This window comes from Arctopsyche grandis, unplaced genomic scaffold (genome assembly GCF_051622035.1).
Source record: "Arctopsyche grandis isolate Sample6627 unplaced genomic scaffold, ASM5162203v2 HiC_scaffold_46, whole genome shotgun sequence".
NCBI classification, from domain to species: Eukaryota; Metazoa; Arthropoda; class Insecta; order Trichoptera; family Hydropsychidae; genus Arctopsyche; species Arctopsyche grandis.
Genome location: NW_027518449.1, coordinates 1,882,198 through 1,902,500, shown reverse-complemented (window position 1 = coordinate 1,902,500; position 20,303 = coordinate 1,882,198). Strand labels below are relative to the sequence as shown.

Here is a 20,303-nt window from a genome sequence, read left to right as displayed (position 1 = left end):
CATACATACATGCATAAACACACACACATACACACATACACACATGCAAACATACAAACACAAGAATACACACATACATAATACACACATACACAAACACACACACATACGTAAATGCATGCATACATACAACTATACATACATACATGCATACACACACACACATACATACATACATACATACATGCATGCATACACACATACACAAACACATACATACATACATACATACATGCATGCAAACATACAAACATACATACGTACATACATACACACACACAAATACACACATGCAAACATACAAACACACACAAACACACATACATAATACACACATACACACACACACACCCACACAAATACACACATACACAAACACACACACATACATACATACATACATGCATGCAAACATACAAACATACATACGTACATACATACACATACACAAATACACACATGCAAACATACAAACACACACAAACACACATACATAATACACACATACACACATACATAATACACACATACACGCATGCAAACATACAAACACAAGAATACACACATACATACGTACATACATACATACATGCATAAACACACACACATACACACATACACACATGCAAACATACAAACACAAGAATACACACATACATAATACACACATACACAAACACACACACACATACGTAAATGCATGCATACATACAAACATACATACATACATGCATACACACACACACATACATACAAACATACATGCATGCATACATACATACATACACACATACATAATACACACATACACGAACACACACACATACATACATACATACGTACATGCATGCATACACACGTGCATACATACACACACACAAATACACACATACATAATACACACATACACAAACACACACAGATACATACATACATACATACATACATACATGCATACACACACACACATACACACATACATAATACACACATACACACATGCAAACATACAAACACACGAATACACACATACATAATACACACATACACAAACACAAACACATACATACATGCATGCATACAAACATACATACATACGTACATACATACATACATACATACATACATACACATACACACAAACACACATACACACATACATAATACACACATACTAGCATGCAAACATACAAACACAAGAATACACACATACATACATACATGCATACATACACACATGCAAACATACAAACACACGAATACACACATACATAATACACACATACACAAACACACACACATACTGACATTCATGCATACAAACATACATACATACGAACATACATACATACATACATACATGCATACACATACACACATACATAATACACACATACACGCATGCAAACATACAAACACAAGAATACACACATACATACATACATGCATACATACATGCATGCATACATACAAACATACATACGTACATACATACATACATGCATAAACACACACACATACACACATACACACATGCAAACATACAAACACAAGAATACACACATACATAATACACACATACACAAACACACACACACATACGTAAATGCATGCATACATACAACTATACATACATACATGCATACACACACACACATACATACATACATACATACATGCATGCATACACACATACACAAACACATACATACATACATACATACATGCATGCAAACATACAAACATACATACGTACATACATACACACACACAAATACACACATGCAAACATACAAACACACACAAACACACATACATAATACACACATACACACACACACACCCACACAAATACACACATACACAAACACACACACATACATACATACATACATGCATGCATACATACAAACATACATACGTACATACATACACACACACAAATACACACATGCAAACATACAAACACACACAAACACACATACATAATACACACATACACACACACACACCCACACAAATACACACATACACAAACACACACACATACATACATACATACATGCATGCAAACATGCATGCATACATACAAACATACATACGTACACACATACATACATGCATACACACACACACATACACACATACATAATACACACATACACACGTGCAAACATACAAACACACGAATACACACATACATAATACACACATACACAAACACACACACACACATACATACATGCATCCATACATACATACATACACACATACATAATACACACATGCATACATACATACATACATGCATGCATAAATACAAACATACATACGTACCTAACCTAACCTAACCTAACCTAACCTTACCTAACCTAACCTAACCTAACCTTACCGAACCTAACCTAACCTAGAATACACACATACATAATACACACATACACAAACACACACACACATACGTAAATGCATGCATACATACAAACATACATACATACATGCATACACACACACATACATACATACATACATACATGCATGTATACACACATGCATACATACACATACATAATACACACATACACAAACACATACATACATACATACATACATGCATGCATACATACAAACATACATACGTACATACATACACACACACAAATACACACATGCAAATATACAAACACACACAAACACACATACATAATACACACATACACACACACACACCCACACAAATACACACATACACAAACACACACATACATACATACATACATGCATGCATACATACAAAGATACATACGTACATACATACACACACACAAATACACACATGCAAACAAACAAACACACACAAACACACATACATAATACACACATACACACACACACACCCACACAAATACACACATACACAAACACACACACATACATACATACATACATGCATGCAAACATGCATGCATACATACAAACATACATACGTACTCACATACATACATGCATACACACACACACATACACACATACACACGTGCAAACATACAAACACACGAATACACACATACATAATACACACATACACAAACACACACACACATACATACATGCATGCATACATACATACATACACACATACATAATACACACATGCATACATACATACATACATGCATGCATACATACAAACATACATACGTACCTAACCTAACCTAACCTAACCTAACCTTACCTAACCTAACCTAACCTAACCTAACCTAACCTAACCGAACCTAACCTAACCAAACCTAACCTAACCTAACCTAACCTAACCTAACCTAACCTAACCTATACACAAACACACACACATACATACATGCATGCATACATACATAAATACATACATGCATGCATACATACAAACACACAAATACACACATGCATACAAACACACACACATACACACATACATAATACACACAGACACACATGCAAACATACAAACACACGAATACACACATACATAATACACACATACACAAACACACACACATACTGACATTCATGCATACAAACATACATACATACGTACATACATACATACATACATACATGCATACACATACACACATACTTACATACACACATACATAATACACATATACACGCATGCAAACATACAAACACAAGAATACACACATACATACATACATGCATACATACATGCATGCATACATACAAACATACATACGTACATACATACATACATGCATTAACACACACACATTTACACATACACACATGCAAACATACAAACACAAGAATACACACATACATAATACACACATACACAAACACACACACACATACGTAAATGCATGCATACATACAACTATACATACATACATGCATACACACACACATACATACATACATACATACATACATGCATGCATACACACATGCATACATACACATACATAATACACACATACACAAACACATACATACATACATACATACATGCATGCAAACATACAAACATACATACGTACATACATACACACACACAAATACACACATGCAAACATACAAACACACACAAACACACATACATAATACACACATACACACACACACCCACACAAATACACACATACACAAACACACACACATACATACATACATACATGCATGCATACATACAAACATACATACGTACATACATACACACACACAAATACACACATGCAAACATACAAACACACACAAACACACATACATAATACACACATACACACACACACACCCACACAAATACACACATACACAAACACACACACATACATACATACATACATGCATGCAAACATGCATGCATACATACAAACATACATACGTACACACATACATACATGCATACACACACACACATACACACATACATAATACACACATACACACGTGCAAACATACAAACACACGAATACACACATACATAATACACACATACACAAACACACACACACACATACATACATGCATGCATACATACATACATACACACATACATAATACACACATGCATACATACATACATACATGCATGCATACATACAAACATACATACGTACCTAACCTAACCTAACCTAACCTAACCTTACCTAACCTAACCTAACCTAACCTAACCTAACCTAACCTAACCGAACCTAACCTAACCTAGAATACACACATACATAATACACACATACACAAACACACACACACATACGTAAATGCATGCATACATACAAACATACATACATACATGCATACACACACACATACATACATACATACATACATGCATGTATACACACATGCATACATACACATACATAATACACACATACACAAACACATACATACATACATACATACATGCATGCATACATACAAACATACATACGTACATACATACACACACACAAATACACACATGCAAATATACAAACACACACAAACACACATACATAATACACACATACACACACACACACCCACACAAATACACACATACACAAACACACACATACATACATACATACATGCATGCATACATACAAACATACATACGTACATACATACACACACACAAATACACACATGCAAACATACAAACACACACAAACACACATACATAATACACACATACACACACACACACCCACACAAATACACACATACACAAACACACACACATACATACATACATACATGCATGCAAACATGCATGCATACATACAAACATACATACGTACTCACATACATACATGCATACACACACACACATACACACATACACACGTGCAAACATACAAACACACGAATACACACATACATAATACACACATACACAAACACACACACACACATACATACATGCATGCATACATACATACATACACACATACATAATACACACATGCATACATACATACATACATGCATGCATACATACAAACATACATACGTACCTAACCTAACCTAACCTAACCTAACCTTACCTAACCTAACCTTACCTAACCTAACCTAACCTAACCGAACCTAACCTAACCAAACCTAACCTAACCTAACCTAACCTAACCTAACCTAACCTAACCTATACACAAACACACACACATACATACATGCATGCATACATACATAAATACATACATGCATGCATACATACAAACACACAAATACACACATGCATACATACACACACACATACACACATACATAATACACACAGACACACATGCAAACATACAAACACACGAATACACACATACATAATACACACATACACAAACACACACACACACATACATACATGCATGCATACATACATACATACACACATACATAATACACACATGCATACATACATACATACATGCATGCATACATACAAACATACATACGTACCTAACCTAACCTAACCTAACCTAACCTTACCTAACCTAACCTAACCTAACCTAACCTAACCTAACCTAACCGAACCTAACCTAACCTAACCTAACCTAACCTAACCTAACCTAACCTAACCTAACCTAACCTATACACAAACACACACACATACATATTGCTGTCGGTTCCCTCATCACTGAGGATCGTGACTATGATGTGCGGTCAACCAGCTGCCTCCATTCAGTTCTAAATTCGGCCAGGCGAAGACTTGCTACCGTGGAAGCGCCCGTCGCTGCAGATACTTGGTCAGTCCAGCGTGCGGGGGATCTGCCTCTGGCTCTTCTGCCTTCGACGCTACCAACCACAACCAACCGCTCCAGGCTCTCCTCACCTCTTCGTGCAATGTGGCCGAAGAACTGCAATATACGTTTCAGGCATATTGTTGACAATCTATCCTTGATTTTCAATTCTTCAAGAATAGACACATTCGTGCGTTTGTCGGTCCAAGGCACGCGCAGTAGCCGTCTCCAGGACCACATCTCGAAGGCATCGATTCTCCGTCTATCCGCCGCCTTCATGGTCCACGTCTCGACACCATAAAGGCAGACAGAAAAAACGAGACTCTTCACGAGACGGATTTTGACAGCAGTTGTAATGGCTCTATTCTTCCAAATCTTCGTTAGTTGTGACATTGCCGATTTTGCTAATGTAATCCGGCGCCGTATTTCCAATTCGCTGCCGCCGTTGTTAGATATGAGTGACCCCAGATAGATAAAATTATCAACCACATCTATACCGTTTAAAGCTGAGTTGTTGTTTTGCAGCTGTTGGTGACGGTCAATTATCATAATTTTTGTTTTGGGGCGGTTTATCTGGAGGCCAAGCACATTACTCTCTGTCTCAACACGACGGATCAGTTCGGCCATTTCTTCATGATTATTAGCTATGAGCGTTGTGTCATCCGCATACCGAAGATTGGATAGTTTTTTTCCACCAATGGACACTCCACCCTTCCAACCATCCAGTGCTCTACGCATTATATACTCTCCATATATATTAAATAGGTCTGGAGATAATATACACCCTTGCCTTACTCCACGTTGTACTCGAAAATTTGTCGAGTTTAGCGAATTGATTCGAACTACTGCATTGTTATCATTATACAAGTTATGTATTATCTTTACAAGATGCATGGGGACTCCCATGTCCAGTAGAACTTTCCACAGATAGTCCCAGTTCACAAAGTCAAAAGCTTTTTTATAGTCTATAAAACAAAGAACGGCTGGAGTTTGAAACTCCCGACATTTTTCAATGAGTTGACGTATATTCAGTATTTGTTCCCTCGTCCCTTTGCCTTTTACAAACCCTGCTTGTTCGTTCGGTATTTGCCATCCAAGGTAACTGCTCAAACGATCTTTAATTATATACAGCAATACTTTACTAGAGTGCGATATTAAGGCTAAGGTCCTGTAATTCTCGCATTTTTTTGTAGATCCTTTCTTGTGTAAGGGAATGAATATTGAATTGACCCAATCTTTCGGCCATACTCCGTTTACCCAGATCTTGTTGCACATATTACATAGCGCCTTTATCGCAGTTTCACCAAGCTCTTTCAGAAGTTCAGCTTGTATACCATCGCTGCCAGGAGACTTTTTACATTTCAGTTTCTTTATGGCATTTACAACTTCAGATGTCAAGATGTCAGGCTCCCTGACATCATCAATTAGGGAAACAATTGAGGTCGACGAACTACCACTGTACAATTCCGAACAGTATTCTTTCCATCGGTTGAGTATCACATCAATATCTGTAAGCGTGTTTCCAAATTGATCATCTATTGTCCAAGTTTTGGGTGAAAATTTTTGAGTGACGATTTTTACTTTGTGAAAAATATCCCTTGCCTGATTCTTTAATGCGTGTTTTTCTATCTCCTCACATATGTCATTTATATATTTAGCTTTATCCCGCCTACAACTCCTTTGAATATCTTTATGTAATATTGCATACCTTTCAAGATATTCTGTCGATGTTATGCCAGTTTGTTTAAGTCTTTTACGTTCTTTTATCTTAACCCAAGTTGAATCAGAGATAAAAGACTTACGATGTTCATTTTGCGGTGTTTGATGTTTTCTGGCATACCGAATTATGAGATCTTTAAAAATTTTCCAAGACTCTTCTACATCTACATTAGGATTTATTTGGAATTCTGCATCTTTTTCTCTGATTACATTGCCAAAATTAATTACATCATCATTGGTGAGTTTAATTGCTTTATTTTGATGTCTTTTAATCATTTTCAATTTCAGTCGAAATTTAGCAACAAGTAAGTTATGGTCCGATCCGCAATCTGCACCTGGATATGTTTTGACGTTATGTATCGATGATTTCCATCTAGAATTTATTAATACATAATCGATTTGGTTGCGGTGACGATCCCCAGGAGATATCCAAGTGTACAATCGCCTAGGATGATGTTGAAACCAAGTATTCATAATGGACATTTTATTTTCAATGCAGAAACTTATAAGTTTCTCTCCTCTCTCATTTGAATACCCAATCCATATTTACCTACTATGTTATCAATGTTGCTATTATTACCGACTTTGGCATTAAAATCACCAAGAATGATGGTCATTTCTTTGTTTGAGATATTTGACAATGTATCGAGTAGTGAAGCATAGAACGCATTTATTTTAATATCTTCGGCATCTGCAGTAGGAGCATATATTTGAAGGATGTTTAGTTTATATGGATGCGTGTTGAGTTTTAAGTGTATAAGTCTGTCACTTATGGGGTTGTAGCCAATTAGTGCACTGGTTAATTTAGATGCTAAGATCACCGCGACACCGCTATGTGACGAATCTTGGTTACCAGAAAAATATATCGTATTTCCATTTGAAGTTTTATAATGGCCGTTGTTCTTCCAGTGCGTTTCCGAGATTCCGAGTATATCTAGCCCATGACTGTACATCTCTTTCTCAACAACCAGTGTTTTCCCAGGATTCAGGAGTCCTCTAACGTTCCAAGTACCTATTTTGGATTTGTTCCGTAAAGTTTCTCCAGTCGCATATTTTCCACATGATGCCTGGTGAGTCACATGCATGTGGCCAGTAGCCAATTTCACACCGTGAGACCTGGAACCTCGAAGGCGCCGGGTGTCAGCCGGAGAGTCAGACTTCTTCACACTTTTATTTTTGTACATCATAGTTATCTTGGGAGAATACTGCAGTGGATTCCCACTTCCTTCTACAGCGCAGTAAATGTTTTGACATCTTATACTGGCAGAGCTGCTGCCCACTACCAGGGATTTATTATAGAGTTTCCTTCTCTGTCAAAGATGATACGGTACCTTCGAAAACCGGGTTGTGCTTTTGTTAAGCGGCGGCACTTACTCGCCGCTGACCTGAGACCGTCATAGTGTTGTGTGACATTTTATAGAGTGAAACTTACCACGGATTCACTCATCACCACTCTTATCTCAGCGCTCCTTGTCCAGGACCACCATGTCGCCATGGCAGTTGACTGCAAGAGTCGTTCCCCTATTTGCAACTTGGGGACCTGAGCGGTTGCATGGAGCTCTGCTCTGAGCTTATTAATTATGTATGTATGCATGCATGTATTACACACATTTATTATGTATTAATTATGTATGCATGCATGTATTACACACATACATACATGCATGCATACATACATACATACATACATGCATGCATACATACAAACACACACACAAAAACACACATGCAAACATACAAACACACACAAACACACATACATAATACACACATACACACACACACACCCACACAAATACACACATACACAAACACACACACATACATACATACATACATGCATGCATACATACAAACATACATACGTACATACAAACACACACAAATACACACATGCAAACATACAAACACACACAAACGCACATACATAATACACACATACACACACACACACCCACACAAATACACACATACACAAACACACACACATACATACATACATACATGCATGCAAACATGCATGCATACATACAAACATACATACGTACACACATACATACATGCATACACACACACACATACACACATACATAATACACACATACACACGTGCAAACATACAAACACACGAATACACACATACATAATACACACATACACAAACACACACACACACATACATACATGCATGCATACATACATACATACACACATACATAATACACACATGCATACATACATACATACATGCATGCATACATACAAACATACATACGTACCTAACCTAACCTAACCTAACCTAACCTAACCTTACCTAACCTAACCTTACCTAACCTAACCTAACCTAACCGAACCTAACCTAACCAAACCTAACCTAACCTAACCTAACCTAACCTAACCTAACCTAACCTAACCTAACCTATACACAAACACACACACATACATACATGCATGCATACATACATAAATACATACATGCATGCATACATACAAACACACAAATACACACATGCATACATACACACACACATACACACATACATAATACACACAGACACACATGCAAACATACAAACACACGAATACACACATACATAATACACACATACACAAACACACACACACACATACATACATGCATGCATACATACATACATACACACATACATAATACACACATGCATACATACATACATACATGCATGCATACATACAAACATACATACGTACCTAACCTAACCTAACCTAACCTAACCTTACCTAACCTAACCTAACCTAACCTAACCTAACCTAACCTAACCGAACCTAACCTAACCTAACCTAACCTAACCTAACCTAACCTAACCTAACCTAACCTAACCTAACCTATACACAAACACACACACACATACATATTGCTGTCGGTTCCCTCATCACTGAGGATCGTGACTATGATGTGCGGTCAACCAGCTGCCTCCATTCAGTTCTAAATTCGGCCAGGCGAAGACTTGCTACCGTGGAAGCGCCCGTCGCTGCAGATACTTGGTCAGTCCAGCGTGCGGGGGATCTGCCTCTGGCTCTTCTGCCTTCGACGCTACCAACCACAACCAACCGCTCCAGGCTCTCCTCACCTCTTCGTGCAATGTGGCCGAAGAACTGCAATATACGTTTCAGGCATATTGTTGACAATCTATCCTTGATTTTCAATTCTTCAAGAATAGACACATTCGTGCGTTTGTCGGTCCAAGGCACGCGCAGTAGCCGTCTCCAGGACCACATCTCGAAGGCATCGATTCTCCGTCTATCCGCCGCCTTCATGGTCCACGTCTCGACACCATAAAGGCAGACAGAAAAAACGAGACTCTTCACGAGACGGATTTTGACAGCAGTTGTAATGGCTCTATTCTTCCAAATCTTCGTTAGTTGTGACATTGCCGATTTTGCTAATGTAATCCGGCGCCGTATTTCCAATTCGCTGCCGCCGTTGTTAGATATGAGTGACCCCAGATAGATAAAATTATCAACCACATCTATACCGTTTAAAGCTGAGTTGTTGTTTTGCAGCTGTTGGTGACGGTCAATTATCATAATTTTTGTTTTGGGGCGGTTTATCTGGAGGCCAAGCACATTACTCTCTGTCTCAACACGACGGATCAGTTCGGCCATTTCTTCATGATTATTAGCTATGAGCGTTGTGTCATCCGCATACCGAAGATTGGATAGTTTTTTTCCACCAATGGACACTCCACCCTTCCAACCATCCAGTGCTCTACGCATTATATACTCTCCATATATATTAAATAGGTCTGGAGATAATATACACCCTTGCCTTACTCCACGTTGTACTCGAAAATTTGTCGAGTTTAGCGAATTGATTCGAACTACTGCATTGTTATCATTATACAAGTTATGTATTATCTTTACAAGATGCATGGGGACTCCCATGTCCAGTAGAACTTTCCACAGATAGTCCCAGTTCACAAAGTCAAAAGCTTTTTTATAGTCTATAAAACAAAGAACGGCTGGAGTTTGAAACTCCCGACATTTTTCAATGAGTTGACGTATATTCAGTATTTGTTCCCTCGTCCCTTTGCCTTTTACAAACCCTGCTTGTTCGTTCGGTATTTGCCATCCAAGGTAACTGCTCAAACGATCTTTAATTATATACAGCAATACTTTACTAGAGTGCGATATTAAGGCTAAGGTCCTGTAATTCTCGCATTTTTTTGTAGATCCTTTCTTGTGTAAGGGAATGAATATTGAATTGACCCAATCTTTCGGCCATACTCCGTTTACCCAGATCTTGTTGCACATATTACATAGCGCCTTTATCGCAGTTTCACCAAGCTCTTTCAGAAGTTCAGCTTGTATACCATCGCTGCCAGGAGACTTTTTACATTTCAGTTTCTTTATGGCATTTACAACTTCAGATGTCAAGATGTCAGGCTCCCTGACATCATCAATTAGGGAAACAATTGAGGTCGACGAACTACCACTGTACAATTCCGAACAGTATTCTTTCCATCGGTTGAGTATCACATCAATATCTGTAAGCGTGTTTCCAAATTGATCATCTATTGTCCAAGTTTTGGGTGAAAATTTTTGAGTGACGATTTTTACTTTGTGAAAAATATCCCTTGCCTGATTCTTTAATGCGTGTTTTTCTATCTCCTCACATATGTCATTTATATATTTAGCTTTATCCCGCCTACAACTCCTTTGAATATCTTTATGTAATATTGCATACCTTTCAAGATATTCTGTCGATGTTATGCCAGTTTGTTTAAGTCTTTTACGTTCTTTTATCTTAACCCAAGTTGAATCAGAGATAAAAGACTTACGATGTTCATTTTGCGGTGTTTGATGTTTTCTGGCATACCGAATTATGAGATCTTTAAAAATTTTCCAAGACTCTTCTACATCTACATTAGGATTTATTTGGAATTCTGCATCTTTTTCTCTGATTACATTGCCAAAATTAATTACATCATCATTGGTGAGTTTAATTGCTTTATTTTGATGTCTTTTAATCATTTTCAATTTCAGTCGAAATTTAGCAACAAGTAAGTTATGGTCCGATCCGCAATCTGCACCTGGATATGTTTTGACGTTATGTATCGATGATTTCCATCTAGAATTTATTAATACATAATCGATTTGGTTGCGGTGACGATCCCCAGGAGATATCCAAGTGTACAATCGCCTAGGATGATGTTGAAACCAAGTATTCATAATGGACATTTTATTTTCAATGCAGAAACTTATAAGTTTCTCTCCTCTCTCATTTGAATACCCAATCCATATTTACCTACTATGTTATCAATGTTGCTATTATTACCGACTTTGGCATTAAAATCACCAAGAATGATGGTCATTTCTTTGTTTGAGATATTTGACAATGTATCGAGTAGTGAAGCATAGAACGCATTTATTTTAATATCTTCGGCATCTGCAGTAGGAGCATATATTTGAAGGATGTTTAGTTTATATGGATGCGTGTTGAGTTTTAAGTGTATAAGTCTGTCACTTATGGGGTTGTAGCCAATTAGTGCACTGGTTAATTTAGATGCTAAGATCACCGCGACACCGCTATGTGACGAATCTTGGTTACCAGAAAAATATATCGTATTTCCATTTGAAGTTTTATAATGGCCGTTGTTCTTCCAGTGCGTTTCCGAGATTCCGAGTATATCTAGCCCATGACTGTACATCTCTTTCTCAACAACCAGTGTTTTCCCAGGATTCAGGAGTCCTCTAACGTTCCAAGTACCTATTTTGGATTTGTTCCGTAAAGTTTCTCCAGTCGCATATTTTCCACATGATGCCTGGTGAGTCACATGCATGTGGCCAGTAGCCAATTTCACACCGTGAGACCTGGAACCTCGAAGGCGCCGGGTGTCAGCCGGAGAGTCAGACTTCTTCACACTTTTATTTTTGTACATCATAGTTATCTTGGGAGAATACTGCAGTGGATTCCCACTTCCTTCTACAGCGCAGTAAATGTTTTGACATCTTATACTGGCAGAGCTGCTGCCCACTACCAGGGATTTATTATAGAGTTTCCTTCTCTGTCAAAGATGATACGGTACCTTCGAAAACCGGGTTGTGCTTTTGTTAAGCGGCGGCACTTACTCGCCGCTGACCTGAGACCGTCATAGTGTTGTGTGACATTTTATAGAGTGAAACTTACCACGGATTCACTCATCACCACTCTTATCTCAGCGCTCCTTGTCCAGGACCACCATGTCGCCATGGCAGTTGACTGCAAGAGTCGTTCCCCTATTTGCAACTTGGGGACCTGAGCGGTTGCATGGAGCTCTGCTCTGAGCTTATTAATTATGTATGTATGCATGCATGTATTACACACATTTATTATGTATTAATTATGTATGCATGCATGTATTACACACATACATACATGCATGCATACATACATACATACATACATGCATGCATACATACAAACACACACACAAAAACACACATGCAAACATACAAACACACACAAACACACATACATAATACACACATACACACACACACACCCACACAAATACACACATACACAAACACACACACATACATACATACATACATGCATGCATACATACAAACATACATACGTACATACAAACACACACAAATACACACATGCAAACATACAAACACACACAAACGCACATACATAATACACACATACACACACACACACCCACACAAATACACACATACACAAACACACACACATACATACATACATACATGCATGCAAACATGCATGCATACATACAAACATACATACGTACACACATACATACATGCATACACACACACACATACACACATACATAATACACACATACACACGTGCAAACATACAAACACACGAATACACACATACATAATACACACATACACAAACACACACACACACATACAAAAATGCATGCATACATACATACATACACACATACATAATACACACATGCATACATACATACATACATGCATGCATACATACAAACATACATACGTACCTAACCTAACCTAACCTAACCTAACCTTACCTAACCTAACCTTACCTAACCTAACCTAACCTAACCGAACCTAACCTAACCAAACCTAACCTAACCTAACCTAACCTAACCTAACCTAACCTAACCTAACCTAACCTATACACAAACACACACACATACATACATGCATGCATACATACATAAATACATACATGCATGCATACATACAAACACACAAATACACACATGCATACATACACACACACATACACACATACATAATACACACAGACACACATGCAAACATACAAACACACGAATACACACATACATAATACACACATACACAAACACACACACATACTGACATTCATGCATACAAACATACATACATACGTACATACATACATACATACATACATGCATACACATACACACATACACACATACACACATACATAATACACACATACACGCATGCAAACATACAAACACAAGAATACACACATACATACATACATGCATACATACATGCATGCATACATACAAACATACATACGTACATACATACATACATGCATAAACACACACACATATACACATACACACATGCAAACATACAAACACAAGAATACACACATACATAATACACACATACACAAACACACACACACACATACGTAAATGCATGCATACATACAACTACACATACATACATGCATACACACACACACATACATACATACATACATACATGCATGCATACACACATGCATACATACACATACATAATACACACATACACAAACACATACATACATACATACATACATGCATGCATACATACAAACATACATACGTACATACATACACACACACAAATACACACATGCAAACATACAAACACACACAAACACACATACATAATACACACATACACACACACACACCCACACAAATACACACATACACAAACACACACACATACATACATACATACATGCATGCAAACATGCATGCATACATACAAACATACATACGTACACACATACATACATGCATACACACACACACACATACACACATACATAATACACACATACACACGTGCAAACATACAAACACACGAATACACACATACATAATACACACATACACAAACACACACACACACATACATACATGCATGCATACATACATACATACACACATACATAATACACACATACACGAACACACACACATACATACATACATACGTACATGCATGCATACACACGTGCATACATACACACACACAAATACACACATACATAATACACACATACACAAACACACACAGATACATACATACATACATACATACATACATGCATACACACACACACATACACACATACATAATACACACATACACACATGCAAACATACAAACACACGAATACACACATACATAATACACACATACACAAACACACACACATACATACATGCATGCATACAAACATACATACATACGTACATACATACATACATACATACATGCATACACATACACACAAACACACATACACACATACATAATACACACATACACGCATGCAAACATACAAACACAAGAATACACACATACATACATACATGCATACATACATGCATGCATACATACAAACATACATACGAACATACATACACACACACAAATACACACATGCAAACATACAAACACACACAAACACACATACATAATACACACATACACACACACACACACCCACACAAATACACACATACACAAACACACACACATACATACATACATAAATGTAGGAATGATTTTTAAACGAGCCGTAATTGTGGTTGGTCAAACTGCAAGGGATAAAGTATGAGTGTGGTATGCATGGGAAAGACCGGATGCGTGTTGTTATGGTCACTTGTTGGAGGACAAGCCCGAAGAGCGTGTACAATAAATAGTTCTGACTTGATTTGCGCGTTTCACTTGGAATCCTTCACATCCGGATCCTATATTTGGGGGCTCGTCCGGGATGCCTGAAGACATTTCGAGTGACAGCCAGAAGCGGTCAGACGACGACGCGGAGTTTTGACAGTTGAGGTTAGGACGCGCGCGCGATGACGAGAATGCGGAAGCCCGTGACGTCGGTGACGTCACGTCAGCGAACACGCCACACGACGATGATGATATCCAAGACGATAGCGCCAATGTCAGCGTCAGTTTTACGTCGGCTAACTGTCGTGGAGATGCAGAGGTTCGCGGACTTAGACGAAGATGATGACGACGACGATGAAGAGGAAGAAGAAGACGAAGTGCCATATTTTGACAGAGACAAATTCGAGACTTACGCGCCACGGTTTAAGGGGATTGGCGGTGTGCCAATCAGCCGGTGGATTGAGCACATGGAAGAATTTGCGAAGTTCTTCCACTGGACGCCCCTGGAGCAACTGGTCTACGGGAGAATATATTGCGTAGGAACAGCGAGAATGTTCCTGGATTCAGAAGGGATAATTATATCATGGACTATCCTTAAGCAGAAGCTGATAGAAGAGTTCCAGTGGGATGACGAAGAGCTCGTCTTTGAAGAACGAGAAATGCTTGCTCAAGCAGAGCCCATTGACTCCGATTCAAGTGGGGCCGGTGAAACACCAGACGACGAACCCAGGGTGACGGGGCCCGTGAGAAACCGTGAAAACCGAGAAAGACTGAGTTCACGATGCTACAATTGTGGTGGACGTGGACACTTAGCAGCCGACTGTAGGTTTAAGACGAGAGGAACTCGTTGTTTCAATTGTAACGAGTTTGGGCACATATCAGCTCAATGTAACAGCATCAAAACAAAGACTGTCTTGACAATACAAGAAGAAATAAGAAAAGAAGTCAGTATTCCAACACAAGAGGACGATGCGAACATGGCTGATGGAGATGTAAACATGGCCAATGTAAGTGTGAACAGTGATGGTTTGCACAGAAAAAGACCTTTGCAGCAACGGGCTTCACGAGAAATGTCTGCTCAAAGAGAACTCATTGTTTCCAATAATGAAGAGGACGATGCGAACATGGCTGATGTAAGTGTGAACAGTGATGGTTTGCACAGAAAAAGACCTTTGCAGCAACGGGCTTCACGAGAGATGTCTGCTCAAAGAGAACTCATTGTTTCCAATGATGAAGAGGACGATGCGACCATGGCTGATGGAGGTGTGAACCTGGCTGATGGAAGTATGGACGGTGATGGATTGCAAAGAAGAAGACTTTGGGACTACGGAGACATACCGTCTTCAAATACAGATGAACCACCCGATGATCAATTTGGAAAAGGATATAAGGATTATAGTCATTTGAAGAATTCTGAAGATGAGAATAAAGAAAAGGAGAAACATAAAGACAAACAGAAAGATATGGCTAAATCACAAGAAGGATTAAGGGACCCAGTCAAAATTTCAACACCAAAAGACACTGTATTCACTTTCAAGCTCGGTCGTAGTCGGATTGATGTTAATTCAATGGAAAAGAAAATAGAACCATGGATTGGGAAAAGACTTACTGGATGTATCAGTGAGCTAGAACCAATATGTGTTGACTTCATTTATGGTAAATTACTAGCAGAATATCTGTGGGGTGACGGCAGATTCCTCGGACAGTCACAGAGAATCGCCGAGGGCATTGGATAGAATTTAAGTTGCACCGATGGAAGTGAAGTGTGCGTTTGTGAATTAGAGAATAAGTGAAATGCCTGGAGGGTTTTTAGTTAAGCCTTACTTGTAATTTGATGATTGAAAAGTGTAATGTTTTATTGCTTATTCTAGTATTTTTTGGGAAGTGCTTTGTATATTGAATCATGTTTTAATTTGGTTACATGCTTAGAAGAATATAAGATAACTGTATTGAAATGTAATTCTAGTAATGTTTTAAAATGTGATTGTTTCCGATGTAAAGATTTAACCTGTCATAGTAAAGGTATTGATTTTAATGTTTATTGCTAATTCTAGTAATGTTTTAAAATGTGATTGTTTCCGATGTAAAGATTTAACCTGTCATTGTAAAGGTATTGATTTTAATGTTTTATTGCTAATTCTAGTAATGTTATAAAATGTGATATTTCCGATGTAAAGATTTAACCTGTCATTGTAAAGGTATTGATTTTAATGTTTTATTGCTAATTCTAGTAATGTTTTAAAATGTGATTGTTTCCGGGGTAAAAATTTAACTTGTCATTGTAAAGGTTGTGATACCTTTCTGTTTTGTATTGCTTGTAATAATTTTACATAGTAATTGTGATACCTTTCTGTTTTGTATTGCTTGAAATAATTTTAAATTGTAATTGTGATGATTTATGTGTAACTTTAATTGTGATGATTTATGTGTAACTTTATTGAAGATTGAATTGTGTTGAAATGAAAAATTGATTTGTAGTGAAATGCGTAACGATTAATTTGTTATAATTGTAATTGTTATGTAAATTGTAAAATGATTGATGTATAAGTGTATTGAAATGTAGTTGTGATGATGATTGTAATTGTGATGTAAATTGTAATTGTGACAATTGAAAGCATGTTTAGAAGAATACAAGATGATTTTATGGAATGGAAGATGAAACATTGTTGAGGATGATAGAGGAAATGTTTTAAAAGAATGTGAGATGAAACATTGTTGAGGATGATAGAGGAAATGTTTTAAAAGAATGTAAGATGATATATTGTATAGAGTAGAAGATGAAATGTAAAAGAATGTGAGATGAAATGCTGTAAAAATATAAAAGACAGAATGTCATCCGAGGGCGAATGACAGTCAGGAATGACCGAAATGTAGGAATGATTTTTAAACGAGCCGTAATTGTGGTTGGTCAAACTGCAAGGGATAAAGTATGAGTGTGGTATGCATGGGAAAGACCGGATGCGTGTTGTTATGGTCACTTGTTGGAGGACAAGCCCGAAGAACGTGTACAATAAATAGTTCTGACTTGATTTGCGCGTTTCACTTGGAATCCTTCACATCCGGATCCTATATACATGCATGCAAACATGCATGCATACATACAAACATACATACGTACACACATACATACATGCATACACACACACATACACACATACATAATACACACATACACACGTGCAAACATACAAACACACGAATACACACATACATAATACACACATACACAAACACACACACACACATACATACATGCATGCATACATACATACATACACACATACATAATACACACATGCATACATACATACATACATGCATGCATACATACAAACATACATACGTACCTAACCTAACCTAACCTAACCTAACCTTACCTAACCTAACCTAACCTAACCTAACCTAACCTAACCGAACCTAACCTAACCT

The 20,303-nt window shown here is 37.6% G+C and overlaps 1 protein-coding gene across 1 annotated transcript in view; it reads left to right on the top strand.

The window, feature by feature from the left end:
* The first annotated feature begins 17,533 nt into the window (after positions 1–17,533).
* The window catches only part of LOC143921923 (uncharacterized), a 39,387-nt gene continuing 36,617 nt past the window's right edge, over positions 17,534–20,303 (top strand). The window contains exon 1 of the mRNA XM_077445246.1: positions 17,534–19,768. Within this exon, the coding sequence (XP_077301372.1) occupies positions 17,534–18,610 (1,077 nt within the window). The 3' untranslated portion in view covers positions 18,611–19,768. The remainder of the gene's footprint in view (positions 19,769–20,303) is intronic.